The 16463-nt window shown below is 47.7% G+C and overlaps 1 protein-coding gene across 1 annotated transcript in view; it reads left to right on the top strand.

The window, feature by feature from the left end:
• Positions 1–3965: 3965 nt before the first annotated feature.
• Positions 3966–16463, top strand: part of afdna (afadin, adherens junction formation factor a) — a 112492-nt gene continuing 99994 nt past the window's right edge. Inside the window, exon 1 of the mRNA XM_031581550.2 lies at positions 3966–4076. Within this exon, the coding sequence (XP_031437410.1) occupies positions 3978–4076 (99 nt within the window). The 5' untranslated portion in view covers positions 3966–3977. The remainder of the gene's footprint in view (positions 4077–16463) is intronic.

The raw sequence follows: 16463 nt of genomic DNA, 5'->3' as shown, positions 1-16463 counted from the left end.
TTCTTAAACTTGAGCAGAGCTTGTGTGTTTACACAAGGGGGGGGGGGGGGGGGGGGGGGGTGAGCCGAGAGCCGTCTGCTCCTTCTCTTCTCTCTGGGACGAGAGGAGGACAAATGACAGCAGTGTGACAGGCGGGCCAGCAGTCTCACTCAGGAACACTGCCCCCGGTGCCACTGTCAATGTGCAGCGCTCCTTATCTGTCTTTATTAGCAACTTGGCAAGCCCAGGCCCATGGATTTCCTCTTTGTGGTCTGTGATGGATGGGCGTCCGCTCACCTCCGTGCCAGTGAGATAATCTATGCAAGGCAGTTAGGGAGACAGCAGGAAAGGAAATCCCCTCCCTTTCACTGGCAACATGCATCTGGGCCTCTCCCTCTTTACCTCTCACACTGCCACAGTGAGTCTTCAAAGTCGTCTTTCAACTCATAGTGTTTTCCCTCTTTATTTTCTCTGTTCATCTCATTTCATAACTAGGTTACGACTCACTGTGGTGAGGGGCTGATATGGCTGCTGTGGTTTTAGTGCCCCACCTGACGGTTTACAGGTCATGGTTGAAGTCTGACTTCAGACTGGGTGGGGGCGAGCATGTGGAAGCCAGAGATAACATGACACCGCTCTCTCGCCAGCCAAAGCTTAAACCGCAGCAGGAAACCATATTACCAGAGAACCTCAGCTTCTTCCTGTTTCTGCCGATGCTATCTTCACTTTAAACTGTGATTAACTCTGTGCGCCCGACCTCATTTCTGTTACTGCAAGTTAAGAGGCCAAAAGCCAGAAACCTCCAAGTTTCTATTTTGAAATTTACCTTAAGTTTAAAGTAGTTTAAACATAATTTTAAGACAAATCCTTTGCCAACCATGCAATATTTCAACATGTAACTTATTAGCCGTTTTATGGCTGGTATACTGGTACTAAAGCATTTGAAAGAGTTGAACTGTCATCTTTTGTATTATACTGTATCTCATTGCACTCATCTGTCTCTTTATTAGGTTCATAAGTATGGCGTTTGTGTTAAACAATGTGTGCCCCCAACAGAGTTCAGAGTCGCACATACCTGCAACTCAGCAATTCCACAATACAGTGCTCTCACTGTGGCAACGAGTAACAAACACAGACATTTGCAGCTGCTAATGTTCTGGTTAAACCTGTCCATTGATTCTGTGATCATCTTGCATTAGTCAGCCCTTTGGTTAGTTCTGCACATTGAAATGATGGCAGTATGCTATCATGACATTAGGTTTGAATAAGAATCTTCAGCGTAGTTCATGTGGGAATATAAGCAAAGCATACATCAACAGTGCGTTATTGCTTTAAACTAAACTGCATCTGGTTTGCATCACTGGGTTAATTTACAGACAAAGCCTTTGACCTCTGAGGGAATTCCTGTCTGGGTCTTCAAGCCAAAAGCAAGTTCTTCCTCAGAAGGTCATGGTTGTATTTTTCATTGTTATGATTCATTTTATATTTTATGTCATCCTTTTGGTTGTGTTTCACTGAAACCTAAATGGCATCAGCTGGTCCAAATAACCTTGAGGTTAATGTGAAGCTGAAGACTGATCAGACCTTGTATGTCAAAGGCTGCCATTTTAATCATCAAATCCACCGCCCGCCAATGCCAATATTTCTACGGCTCTGACCGGACACCTCTGCTGGGTCAGTTCCAGTTGAGCGTGTGAGGCGAGACAGATCAGGATTGATAGCTGGGGGTGGTGCACGGGTGGTCTCCAGGGACAGACAGTCAACATAAATAACACGTTCCTCTGATGAATGATGGCCGACTCTGCTGACTCACCTTGGTGCTCTCCTTTCCTCTTTCAGCAGTAGGATGCCTGATGTCTGATGAACACACCATCTTTCCTGGAACATATCTGTAAAATATTGTCAAATTCGAGGTGACTTTGGTCACCGAGGTGACTGATGCTCTAGTAGGGGTAAAATTGAGGTACTGGGGGTGTTCCCTTGTGACAAGCAGTATGCCTTCATTGTTATCATCATACCTTAGTAAATCATAACCTGTGCCCTAATCTTAGTCTCAGAAGAATGCGTGAAGGTAGAATGGAGTTGTTCTGTTGATGTTTCAGTTGCTTTGGAACAAAATGTAGAAGGGCTTTGTTTGTGCATTGACACATCAGTGAGATTGACTGGGCTGTCAAATGTGAGATTCAGCAGGTCTGTGAGGCTTTCACACTGGGGACAGAAGTAATTTGCCAAGTACATTTTCAGTCCAAAAATCCCTTTGGTGGGTGCTACATTCTCCCCATCACATCACATCTGTACTTCTGGGATCTCCCAGTATGAAGAAAAACATCCACACCTTTTGTTGTAAAAGCAGGTAACCTTCTGGGCCCATGTTGTCTGGACAAATACACCACATTTAAGGAGACAGTAGGTCAGGGGAAATGTAGGCTACTATTTGAAGCTCACTAAAATGAGAACGTGCGCCGGGCACAGGGGAATTGAGCGCACCCTCCGTGTCCAGGATCTGACTGGCGTCCGTTCATCTCTCATAATGCTAAATTAACCATGACCACTTTCCATCACTGTTGATCATGATCATGTTAAATAAAGTAAGACTGACTTCCCGCAGCATATGGAGAATGTAGGGGAGGGCAGGCCTCAGGGGAGCCTTTAGCATTCTTCTGCCGAGAAGCTTACCATGCAATAATTGCAACAAGTTATTACATGGAAAAAATACAAATACAGAATTCAGTTGTGGATGAGCAGACATTTAGGTTACTTGCTCAAATTTGATTTAGAGTTGACTGTATTCAAGTAGTGTGTTAAATGCAGACAAGATTCTGAAGAAATGTGGTATTGCGTCTGTTTGTGTCTGCTGCGTCTCGTGCCTCATTGGATTGCATCGCAGCTGTGCACAGCTGGGGTTGCCGGAGCAAGCGTAGCGTGATGCTCCGTGACTTTACTCGCCTGTACACGCGATTGCACCGCCCTTATGTAGGCCTTCAAAATAATTAACCCTGCTGCGCTCGCAGACACGTAAGATACACATGTAGCATGTAGGCATATTTAATTGTACAGTGCGATGTCTTAATTCATTAACCGTCGATCTCAGAAGGATGAGAAAGCTGAAAATTACGTTTCAAACATCCCACGTTCCATAGCTTTAGTCGGCGGCACTTTTGGGGAATTACAGGAGCGCTTTGGTAGATGGATAACTTTCGCATCCTGTGAATGAGAGAAAAAAAACCTACCTTATCACATATCACATGCAATATCTCAGTGTCTGAACGATGCACTTCCTAATGATATAAACATCAGCCTATAATATGCGCGTGTGAGCCTATTAAAAAACGTTACAAAGTTATTAAGGACGTCTGCACGACATCGGCTACATTGCTCTTTTAAAATAATCAGAAGCTACAGTCTTTCATTTAATTTGCATTCATGCAATTTGTGCATTCTCTGAAAATTAACCCAAAATCCAAGATTTGCCTCTATCAATAACACGGCTACTTTTCCAAGTTGTTTTAACTAGATCTGGATAATATAGGTTCAAAAAGTGTTCACAAAAGCCTCCTCCCACAGAAAAACTCAATGCAAGACACTGGTACAGTCATTGTTCTGTCACCTTTAAAAATTCAGATAATGCAATCGTTCTCGATATGAAATCCGAGAGAAATCGTGCCAGGCTTACATTTGTTACACACACTGTCCAGGGAAAGGCATACATCATCGTGCGTGAGCACGTTGAATTGTAATAGGGTGCGTGAACGCGCACTGATCCAGTCAGTGCTTCCCGGCGAGGAGCGATAACAGAAACGAGAAAACGCGGAAACAGAAGGAGCGGTTGGAGAGAGGTGCAGTTACCCGGCAACTACAACACACGCAGACTTCTCAACCCGCTGTTTCTGTTCTGATACTGGGTGTTTTCGTTTTTTATTGTGAAGTTGTGGGATAAGACACCTTTATCGGGGACAAAGGGATTTTCTCCTGTTTGAGACTATCATTCAGGATTGAGAATGGGGAGCAGGGAAGAGGAGCGGCGAAAACTCGCCGACATCATTAACCACTGGAACGCCAACCGGCTCGACCTGTTCGAGATCAGTCAGCCAACGGAGGTGAGTCCGTGGACCTTATCAGGAGCACAGGCCGCACCCATTGGGATGTTCATGAAATCCCGGTTGAAATTATCAGCAAAGAGGAATATTCTCTTGCTCAACATTGAATGTCAATTTTAGCTAAACATGTGACTCTGAGCAAAGAGAAGGGAATAAACATTTACCTGTAGAGCATAGTTGAGTTAACTAGCAAGACGTAATGTAATAAATAATAGGAATACTATCGGACCAAGAACAGGTGACGATATTGCATTACTATCATACATTTTGGTCCAAGGTTATTATGCTCGTTGGCAGGCAAATAATGGCTGCAATGGAGTCATTCTGTTAGATCCCAAGCCTCCCACCTTTTAGCCTTTAGCTCAGGCAAGTGCATGTTGTAATGTTTGCAATGAAGTAGAATAGGGAATAAATGGTTAACGTTAGCTACAAAGCCGCCGTAAATCCCGACGGGGCGCTAGTGGCTAACATTAGCCAACTACTGTTACTGCTATGCTAGCTGGCTAACGTTACCGTTTACCTGATGTGTGAGGCACACTGATGTCAACACTGGTTAGAACAACACTTAATGTTACCGACTGACACATGGGACCTGGGCTGTCACGCAATGGACAGTTCTGATTGAACATGCTTCATGGATGTCAATGTTACGGTCGTCTGCGGTCGTGAAAGGTAGCCGTCGTTATGGCGATGTTGGTCAGCCACAGTGATTTAGCCCGCTAAGCTAGCTATCTGAGCTAGTCTGCTAAGTCTGCAGCTTGCTTGTATATCTAGCTATCCATTTCATTCATGTCAAAAGATAGGTAAACTTAACTTACAAGCGGATTCATGATACGTTACCATTAAAACATGCAGGAGTTGTGAACCGTGTTACCTAGTCTGCCATGCTTTACATTTTTAGACAGCAGTCTTGGAATCAAAATTCTACCGGTTGTTTAAGATGACTATTTTAATACTGAGATTAAAAGTAAAAGAGCTTGCTGTGTTTTTAGTTGCACTGATTTTGTCCCTGCTTAATTGGCAACGTTTCTTAGTTCCTAGCCATTCAACTCACGGTGAAATGCATAGTATTAATAAGCACAATGAAATGCATACATCACTTAAAAGTTTAAGAAGGTTTGCTGACAAATAGTAACGAGCTGACATCGAAACGGGAATCCTTATAATCTCCCTGAACGAGTGTGTCCATATGTAACGTTGAATTGCTTTAACGGGACTGTGGGGTGATAACATTTCGCGGCAAGGTCTGCCACCTGCTGCAAAACCTTTGCTGTATCGGCATACTTCAGCTCCCTAAATGTAAGATTTGGGCGCGCAGGATTGAATGATTGGGGGTAGGGAGGAGATTTGGGGGTTCTTAGAACGGATTGATGCACCATGGCAACGCTTGATTTACTGTGTAGTAAATCCTAGCAACCTTCTGACTGGTAACGTGGATTTTCCCTATTAGTATAGTTCTATTTTCTTCCCTGGTCATTTAGTAAACAATCTCATTGGAATCTCTGTCTGACTTAGCAGAACTCAGCTACACCCCTCTCCTCTCCATGCCTTAGACATTTGTGCTCCACAGATGCAATATTACTATGTTTGTCAGTTTGCATCTGCTGTCTTCATATTCCATGTGTTTACGCAATGATGTAAATGACAGCGGCCAGGCAATAGTGATGACGCCAGAGATGCTTTATTAGTAAACACAATTATTAGACTATGCATTAGAATTTATTTTTCAAATCTCTTTCGGGTAAACTATGTAGGCACTGGACTGTGGAGTTAAAAAAAAACTTAAAAGACTTGATTTGAAAATAGTTAGAATAAAATGATCTATAATAATTCCAAACAGATTGCAGTGTTACAGCCTTCCACAAATGCATTGCATTTGCCAGTGTGTTGATCACTAAATGCATTTGTAGATTGTTCTCAAGTTAGTTCAGTGTATTTTCCAAAAGTCACAGTTCCTGCATAGATGCCTTAAATGACTTCTGTACCTTGTATCTGTGCAAGGCAGTGGGCTTGAATGATGTGTCCGCTGAATGGCATCTCTGTCTGATAGCACCATATTTGTTACCTTTGCATCAGTGGTTGTAATGATCGTTTGAGCCACAGCAGCCGGCTCCATCTGCTGACTTCGTACGAAGGCAAGAGTTTGGCCAAATGGCTCAGATTTAAAGGCTCTAAAACAGGCCCAGCAGCGTTTTTGTGTCCAATTCTCTATTGATCTGCATTAAGGGGGAGCAGGCGGAGGGTTGGGGTAGACTGGGGCTTTGACTGTTCAGAATGAAGTCGGTGTCCTCCTTTTCTCCCTGTCCCCTCTCTCTCTCTCTCTCTCGCGCACGCTCTCTTTCTCCTTAAGAAGTGCATGCTGTCAGAAGTTAGTTTCAGAGAGCTTGAAAGAAAAACGAGTTGCTAGTCAAACAGTGTTAGAAGTTGTGTGTCAGAAAAGAGACAACATGACAGACACCAATGAGATCAAAGTTAATTCAGCCTTCTGTGTGTTCTCTCTTGAAGACATTTCCGCAGTGTGAACAGAAGACTGTTCCCTGACCTGTCAGAGAATGAAATGAGCTGTTGAAGTAATGCGTTGAAACTCTATATAGTGCACTGTAAGCACCATGGATTGGGCCTTTGTCTGGTGATTGGTACTGGTTTTCTAGATGGCCCGATTCATCAGTGCTGTGACTGCCACTGTCTGTTTCCTGTGTGACTAAAGACAGTGACGGGGAGAGCAAAGTCGGGTTACTTTGGGTATCATGGTCTGCGTCAAGTTTATTTATTTATTTTTTGACCAGGAAATAGGCAGTGTCTGTAGGCTTATTGTTCTTTTTTGAAATGTGTAATGATTGTAGGTTGTGTTGCATACATCCATTCAAAACAAATCCTTTTATTCCATAAGTTACCACATTACTCACCACATCTGAGGTTTAAAGGTACGCCTTTCCTTTGACGTCTGCCGGTTCCGCTGCGCCCCCCCCCCTCCCCCTGTGTGTGGCTGTGGTTTGGCCCGTCGGCTGGCTGGCTGGCTGCTTGTCGAGTTGCTCATTGGCCATGTGAGGTTGGAAATGAAAACAAACGCAGGCTGCTGCTGGTGTTGTTCCTCCTCTGGCGGTTTTATGGCCTCCGGTGATGGGGCCCTCTGGGCATGTGTGAGGTCAGGTGAAGCCAGAGCAGATGTGGGGAAGCGCTCCAGAGCACAGGTGGCTCCACAGACAGACAAGCCTCCCCCTTCACCATGTGTCTACCTGAATGTGCACACAGCTAACTCTTCACCTGCTTTCACCTGTTTACACCTGTCTCACAGTCCTAAATCATTCGAGTAGTGACAGCCCAACTTGCGGAGCAACTTCATTTGATCACAATCAACATTGTGTTTCAAAATGAAGGTGACCCTTAATGCTAGAAAGACGACCTGTAGACATACGTATGTATCCTCGGTTATGCGAAAGTAAGTTCTAATGTGTTAGTTTGTCAGTGTGCATTGGCTTGCAGTGTGTTGCCCCAGGCTGTAAATAGCACAACAAAGACAAACAAGAGTGTGAACTCATTGCATTGCTACAGTTGATCTCCGTGCAGCTCAGCTGGGTTCTGTGTTGCAGCATGCCTATCTGGCATGAGAGCACATAGGCGAAGAGCTGTAGGGGTTTCCTAGGTTTGTGAACAGGAAGGAATGTCTAACTTCAGCAGTTATTTCTCTTGGAGGCCCAGGGGGAAATGTTGTTTGAGGGCTTAGGCACACAACATGTGTGGTATGTAGCTGTTTGTATGCCTTAATAACCCACATTTTTCAGAGTGAGGTTTTCTGTTTGGTTAAGTATGCCTATGAGTGTGTGTGTGTGTGTGTGTGTGTGTGTGTGTGTGTGTGTTTTGCCTGTCTGTGCAGGAAGGGAAGAGTGTGTGGTCATGTTTTGATAAAGAGGTAAAAATGTCTCTGGAGTTGAGATTGTATTAGTGGAGCTAGAGAGACTCTGTCTGCAGATATCAAGCACTTGACCAGAATAACAAAAAGTTCAAAGCGGAGTCACTATCCTATTTCATCCAATTCCAATCAGGTTAGGCTGAATTTTTCATGCTGATTTGCAGATTCTTGTCTGTCATATTTATTTATTATACGGTCATTGTGAGCCATATCAATTGTGCTTTGGTATCCAGGCCAGTTCGTCCCCTCCCCCCCTCTTCCCTATCTCAGGATATGACTGGACCAACACAAAGTATTCAACTTCCTCAGGAATCTGTAGTTTACTCAAGACCTCTCTCTCTCTCTCTCTCTGTCTCTCTCTCTCTCTCTCTCTCTCTCTCTCTGTCTCTCTCTCTGTCTTTCTTCCTCCTTACCCTCCCTGCTGCTGTTTCATGAGAAGTATTGTTTCCCTTCTGTTGTTCGGGTCAGTGTGCAGCGTTTCCAACCACAGTTGGATTTCATATTCAATTCATATTTGTATAGGAAAAGAGGAGCACCCTTGTGTTTGATGCATGAGTGGATGAGTGTCTTGATGTTTAAGTGTGTGGGTAGGTGGGGGGTTGCCTGCATTCACTCCCCTACACCAGAGCCTCTGCCACCTTGATCCGCATACGGAATGTGAAGGCCCGTTCTAACCGTTGCGAGCACCTCCACTGCATTCCTGAGGCTGGGGATATGAGACGGCTGCCTGTCTGCCCTGCTCCTCTCCCACTGCGGAGCTCAAGGACCCCCTGGTTTGCTGCTGAGCTGCATCCATGCCTCGGAGTAATGAGGAGTTGTTCAAACTCTCCAAGGAGGCCTGTGTGACAATAGTAACTAGTTTAACAAGCAGTGGCAAGTTTCACAGTGAAGGCCAGATGTTCAGACTAGGTCTTTAGCGGTTCCCTAGAGCCCTTGAACGTATCTGTAAACTGAAATATGAAGGGTTAGGCGGACAGATACAAAGAATAGTTGCCGTGTCTGGAGTCTATAGCGGGCACAGTCTTGACAGCTTGGCCTCCGGTGTGTGATGAGATTGTCGCCTGTGTGTGTGTGTGTGTGTGTGTGTGTTGTCAGTTGTGCACATTGCAGGCTCAAATCTCTCCATCTCCATGGTGATGGTTTTCCTGCTTCTAAATATATTTTCCCTGCCACACACACACACACACACACACACACACACACACACGTACTCTCCTGTCTGGCCTGACAGGTCTTTGCACACGGTACGCTGTAATTGTGCCCTACACCCTGCAACAGCATAGCTGAGGTTCCCACCCCCTGCATCCTGGAACCACAGTGATTTTAGGGTCCCTAATCTGTGGGTACCGCAGGACCAGACTGAGGTGAACTGGTACCGTCATCGCTCAGACCGGGTCCCATGGGAGCATCATGGGGTCGGCCTCTGGTTGTGTCCCAGCACATTCTCACCACCGCTGGTGTGGAGGCCGCAGCTTATTTTGGAGGCCACAGAGGAAGCTGCAGCGTGTGGTCAGATGTGGGAGAAAGTCGCCTCTGCTCCGCTCCGATGCTGACAACACAGAAGAGCTCCTCCTCTGTGGTCCTCTTTTGGCCTCCGTTTTCCTCTTCCTCCTCCTCCTTCCTGCTTCTCCTCTTCCTCCTCCTTCTCCTCCTTCCTGCTTCTCCTCAGCTGGCTAGAAGGGCATTTAGTGTCTGAGGCCATGGTGCTTTGCTGAGATTATTGCTCTTCCCAGAGCCTGTTTAAGGTTTCATCATCACAGCAGAGACACTAGGCGTGTGCTCCCTGTCTCATCAGTAAGCCCGGGTGCTGTCAGCCTGTCCTCTCTCGTGGCTTCTGCATGTTAGCGGGGTTGCAATTAAGTTGGGGATCGGTGGCTGTAGAGGCGTCCGATGACCTTTGTGGCAATATTTGTCATCTGGATCGCTCATTTGGGTAATAGCCCAGGTGTTTTTTGTGGGCACCCAAGAAATTCGGTCATAGTGTGTGTGTTTGTTTTTCCTCCTCCCAAAAAAAAAGAGAGAAGTCTCTCTCTGTACTCTCTGTATCTCTTTCTCCATCTCTCCCTTGCTGTTGTTTTTGTGCTGTATCACTGGCACACAGGGGCTGCATTGTAGCTGTGGCGAGAGAGAGAAAGAGAGAGGGGGGGGGGGGGGATTGGCCAGTCAGACCCCATTAATCTGGCGGGAGGCCCTCTCGGTCATTCCACTGCCCCCTCCCCTCCCCTCCCCTCCTGTCCTGGGCCCCTGCTCCAGCTCGCTCCAGCGCTCTCATTGGCCGTCGCCACGGCGACATGTTCACATGGTATGCAGCTAGGCCCCGTGCGCGCGGTCACCCGTGCGACCTCGAGGAGTATGAGGGAGGGGAGATGACACAGGGCGCACTCGCGTCCGCTCCTCTCGTTCGTCCTCTCTCTCTCTCTCTCTCTCTCTCTCTGATCTGTCACTCCTTCGTAGTGTTCCTCTTCTCTTCTATTGCTATTGATGGGTATAGTTGCTTTTAAAAGCACTCATGCCTTTCACTCATTCATACACACCCTAACACACCCAGAGAACATGCACGCACATACATACACATGCAAACACACCAACACACCAACCAAACAAACCCTAGACACATTCACCCCAAAGGAACCCCCCCCCCCACACACACACACCAACCAAACAAACCCTAGACACATTCACCCCAAAAGAACTCCCCCCACACACACACACACGCCAACCAACCAAACAAACAAACCCGAGACACATTTCTCCCCCCCCCCCCCCCCATACACACCCACTCACAAAACACTGACACATGTGGAGTTTGTTGAAATAAATGCAGGGTATTTGTATGAGCCAGCAGTAGGCTGTGTGAATGGGCTGGAGCTGGATCGGGACGGTGTAGTGTTGCAGCAGTGAGTGTTCTCCGATCATGTTGAACGGGTAACCCGACCCCGACCCCGACCGGACCATCTAGCCGCCCACCCTGCTTCAGCTTCAGTTACTGGAAACTGACACAGCCAGGCAGGGCTAGGTCCTCCTGAACGACCCAACATACGACACATCCGTCATGGTTGCATTTCACTGTCCATTATAAAACACTGTACAGTGTGTGTGTGTGGGTGTGTGTGTGCGTCAGTGTGTCACATCTCAGAATTAGAGACTTATTTATTTGTTTGTTTGTTTGTTTGTTTGTTTTGCTCCCTCGCCTTTATGTAAAGTAAGAACGTGTCAAACCACAGAGAGTGGGAGAGGATGGAATGTGTTTGGCTGGGAAGACGCTTGTCCTCCTCCGGCAGTCACTGGCTGTGCGTCGTTAAAGCAACAGCCTCTGGGGAGACCTGAAGGCCACTGCCAGCCCAGGGCCTCAGAAGGCTGCCTCAGAAGGCTGCCTCAGAAGGCTGCCTTTGTTTACTCCTTACACAAGCTCAGGAATGCTGCTCAGAATTTGAGCAAAGAATTTGGTTTTAAAGATCAACTGTTTGGGGTCGATGCTTGGCCTGTCTAGAAGATTCAACTTCATTGTGGCCTCCATTTGTGTCTTGTAGGGGTTTTGTAAAGAGTTGTGCTGTAGCAGGCGTCACTATGCTCTGTTCTCTAACACTCCGCAGACATATATTTCTCTTTGTCTGTAGGGGGATATGCTGCCATGGCATCTGATTAGATTTGACTTGATATTGGTGTTGGCGTCATTGTGTTCTTCTTTTATTTATTCCCCACACCCAGGATGATGTTGGCTAGCTCGTTAACACATAGTTGTGTGGTTGGTTTGGGGTGTGTGTGTGTGTGTGCGCTGGAGAAGTAAGTAGCTTCATTCAGGGAGGAAGAAGAAAAAGAGGGTGAGAAGTCCTGGTCGTTAGGAGCTGGAGAGAGGCTGTAATCCCTTTTTTTTTTCCTCTTTTTTTTTTCTCACATGATTAAAAAAACAAAGCAGGCTGGAGAGATTAGGGATCCTGTGTGTGAGGGAGGCCAGAGAGAGGTCCTTCTATCCCATGCTCTCGCTCTGCTGCATTCTCTGTCTAGCTATTGGCTTTACTATCTTTTTCTCTCTCTCTCTCTCTCTCTGTCCCTCTCTCTGTCCCTCTTATCTCCTGCACTCCCATCAGTGCCTGTCTGTTAGCTGCTGTGTGTGAGCCCAGCTCTCATTAGCGTAGATGTATGAGCAGAGACCACACACACAAGCTGTTTATGACAAAAACAAACATACGTTCTCTCCTAGGGCCTCCTCTGCATAGAGCGTCGTGTGTGTGTGTGTGTGTGTGTGTGTGTGTGTGTGTGTGTGTGTGTGTGTGTGTGTGTGTGTGTGTGTGTGTGTGTGTGTGTGTGTGTGTGTGTGTGTGTGTGTGTGTCCGCTCATCATCTCTCCGAGCTGAAGAATGTTGCATCACAGTGTGGAATGGCCAGGCGCTGACATCACAGGCTCTCGTAAATGCCTTTCCCTCTGCATCGGGAGCCATCACGCGTCTGGTTGGAGGCCATGACGGTGGCCTCCGCTGCTCAAGACGTGCCAGAAATAAGCATGGCCCGCAAGATTCGCTGCGCCGCCGCCGATTAACATATTCTAGTGGCACGTGTTTAAAAAAATGGCTTCCTTCAACAACGCAGTACTGAGGAGAACCAGAGCTGCAGACGTCCTGTCGGAGAAAGAACAGAACAGAGCTGACAGAAGCAGGGAGACTGGTAGGAACGGAGGGAGGGAGGGAGAGAGAGAGAGAGAGAGAGAATGAGCATGAAGAGCATCACGGAGCGACAGACAGTGTTTAACAGATGGAGAAGGAGAGGGGAGATCTATGGGCCGGCCGGCTGAGTGCTTGCTGGCGAGAGGAGGCAAGGCTGGTGTCATGGCATCTCCCCTCATTACCACGCCTGAGGAGGCGCAGAGAGCCACCACAGCCAGCTCACGGGCCTCGGGTTCCCCAGCTGTTGGGGGCCAAGCCCTGGGTGGAAACGGCTGCTGTGGGACCCCTTTGGCCCCGCAGCCGGACGCCCACTGGCCTGCACATCCACACAGGAAGGAGGGCAGGAGGCAGAGAGAGAGGGGGATGGGGGGGGGAGAGGGAGAAGGAAGGAGGAAGGGAGAGAGAGAAAGAAAGAGGGGGTTGTCGTTTGACCACAGCAGTGGCCAACATGTTTGTGTTGGACATGGGGAGATAAAACACGGCCGTCCATCCTGTGTGTGTGTGTGTGTGTGTGTTGGGGGAAGGGCCGGAGTGCTGGAGGCCTGTTGGTCATGGACTGTAGATAACAGTGGAATGAGAGCAGCCTCTGCGGAAAAGATACACACACACACACACATTCATTGACACACACACAAGCACACACACAAACACAGTCCCAGGGGGAAGGGGATGAGAGGGGAGAGGCCTGGCCAACCCTTGAAGCCCGATAAAGGCCAAATCCTGGAGAGCGGCAGAGATGACTGATCGGTCAGCAGCGCATACACACACACACACACACACACACACACACACACACCACCCCTCCCCCACAGTGGACTGCCAGCTTCAGCTCTGTCTCCCTTGCTGCAGCAGTGAGCTGGTTCCCCACTGCTGCTGAGATAGCAGTGTTGGAGATTAACAGAGTGTGTTCTCCACTACACACACACACACACACACACACACGCTCATACACGCTCATACACACAGAAACAAAGCATGTTCTCTTTCCACAGGCAGTGACCTTTCTGTGTCTGTGTGTGTGTATGTGTTTGTGTGGAGGGCCACACCTTAATTTACCTCAGTGCCTGGCAACCCTCTAATCAGACCCCAGCCTGAGTTTAGTGTGTCTACTGCCCACTGGAAAGATCTCGCTGCTTGCTTGTGTTCCGTGTGTGTGTGTGTGTGTGTGTGTGTGTGTGTGTGTGTGTGTGTGTGGACCAGCCTGTAATCTTATGGGAGATGGCTTGAGCTCCAGTGCTGTACCCAGCTTGGGGCTAGGTGGGACATGTGTTGTAGAGGTGTGTTTTTGGGAGAGAGTGTGTGTGTGTGTGTACGTGTGGGACTGGGTGGGACGTCTCTGGCCGAAGCTGAGGGGGATTTCAGCCCAGGGAAAGAAGCCTCGCCCTGCCGTGTCAAACCAGAAACATTTGCGCCCTCTCTCCCTTTTCTCTCTCTCTCTTTTCTCTCTCTCGTTGAGTCCCCCCTTATGCTTGTCTTTCTTTTTCTTTATTGCTCCTTTCACCCCCCCCCCCCTCCAGGGTCCACTGCACCTGATAAAGCAAAGTGTGTTTTGGTAGACCCCCCCCATGGCAGCCCTGATCTGCAGAGATGGTGTGTACATGTACAGGAGTGTGTCTGTGGATGTTAAACCTGGGGAACACCTCGGCCTAAAACAATATTATCCCAAGCAGACAGTGTGTGTGTGTGTGTGTGTGTGTGTGGGGGGGGGGGGGACTTGGGGAACACCTCTATAGAATAGCCTAATATGCCTGCTTCTCCAATAAACAAGCAGTGTTTGTTGTTTGGTCGCTCCCTGCCCTGCCCCACAACATGCCGTTCTGATGAGCGCCTCCCTCTCTCTTCCTCTCCCTCACACAGATGTTTTCCCTCGTCCTGCTCTCTCTCTTTCTATCGCCTCTCTCTCACTTTGTCAAAGGTGTTCCGTGTACTGTGAAGATCTCTCTCTCTCCGAAGAGCACCGTTCCGTTGGATCTGTAGCCTACTGTTTGTGTGTTTCTTGTGGGCCACTCCCAGACTGTCAACTGACTCATGATAAACTGAAGCGGAGTTCTGCTGTGGCATACGTTTGACTTGTTATTTATTTTCTCTGTTTTTGAAGGAGTGTGGAGGAGAAGAGAACACATAAATGTGTGTGTGTGTGTGTGTGTGTGTGTGTGTGTGTGTGTGTGTGTGTGTGTGTGTGTGTGTGTGTGTGTGTGTGTGTGTGTGTGTGGGGTGGGGGTGACCCTGCAGCCCTGTGGCTCAGTCCCACTCTGGGTGGTACGACCCGAGGCGTGAGGATGTGGTCTCTCTCAGACGTCTCATGTTCTCTCTGTGTGTGTGTGTGTGTGTGTATATTTACACATATGCTCATGTATGTCCCTGGTGGGTGGTTTCAGGCTGGCTTCATGATGCATACACGCGCACACATATGGACACACATATGGACACACATTAGTCAGTTCCAGCAGGAATGCCTCCCATACATGCCTGTGTGTCTGTGTTTCAATATAGAGGTCATAACCACTATGACTTCTTTCCTGGTGCCTCTCTCTCCTCCAGTTCTGTTAAAAATACATCGTGTGTGTGTGTGTGTGTGTGTGTGTGTGTGTGTGTGTGTGTGTGTGTGTGTGTGTGTGTGTGTGTGTGTGTGTGTGTGTGTGTGTGTGTGTGTGTGTGTGTGTGTGTGTGTGTGACCTGAGCATGTTGATTTGTGTCTCCCTAAGTGCTGTGATCTATAGTATTTGACTTTCACACAGTTTTGATGATGTAGACCTAAGTCCTTGTGCAACAGTTAGTAAGATTGTCTATGTCTCATTATCTCTGGCCTACTACACATTATATAGACACACACACACACACACACGCACGTACGGTACCATGGTCATTGAAGCGTCGGCGGGGGTTGGGGGAGAGGTGTGGAGCGAGATGAGGGATGTCTCCGGCTGAGGGGGAGAGAGATGGGCCAGTCAATTTCACTGAGAATCGCCTGCTCCCCTGGGGCTGTGCATCGCATCGCTCACTCGCCCAGAATTGGAGAACGTTTGTCAGCAGTTCTCTCACTCCCTCTCTCTCATCCCTTCCTCCCTCTCTCCCTCTTCCCCCTCTGCCTCGCTCAAGTCAGTTCAGTTCAACAGGCTTTATTGGCATGACTCTTAATAGGTTCACGATTGCCACATCTGATTATTTTATGAAAAGACTTTTTGATACCAAGCAGCCTCAGCCTTTCTCTCCCTCTCCCTCCCTCATAAGCTGTCAGTCACACTTCATCGATAGAGGTAGGGATAGACAGTCCAGTCACCTAGTTCATTCTGTCTATGGCTGTGTGTGTGTATGTAAGTGGTCAGTGAACACACACACACACACACAGCTGGCATGAACAGTAGGTGGTTATTTGGGACACACACATACACAAAGACACCTATACAGCACGTGGTTCCAGAAAAATCCAATGCCATATTATCACACAACATTGATTGATGGGAAACAGTCGTGACAAAACAAAGATGTTACATAAAACCATTAGTTGGATTAGCTTTATTGATTCCCCAATGCTGTTTGGTAGCCAGTCACATTTACGTCAGGGCCTAAGTGTTTTGGAACCCTAACACTACCCAACACTTTCAGTTTCTTGCCAGCACAACCACCAAAACACTACATACACACACAAACACACACGCCTGCTGTCTTGCATACTCCTACATATGCTTTTTTTTATACACTTGCATGGACACTGGCGCACACACACACACGAACACACACACGAACACACACACGAACACACACACGAACACACACACGAACACACACACACACGAACACACACACACACGAACA

The sequence above is a fragment of the Clupea harengus genome, chromosome 15 (genome assembly GCF_900700415.2).
Source record: "Clupea harengus chromosome 15, Ch_v2.0.2, whole genome shotgun sequence".
In the NCBI taxonomy this organism is placed as follows: Eukaryota; Metazoa; Chordata; class Actinopteri; order Clupeiformes; family Clupeidae; genus Clupea; species Clupea harengus.
The sequence above is the reverse complement of the archived record's forward strand: the minus strand, read 5'-3'. Positions and strand labels throughout refer to the sequence as shown.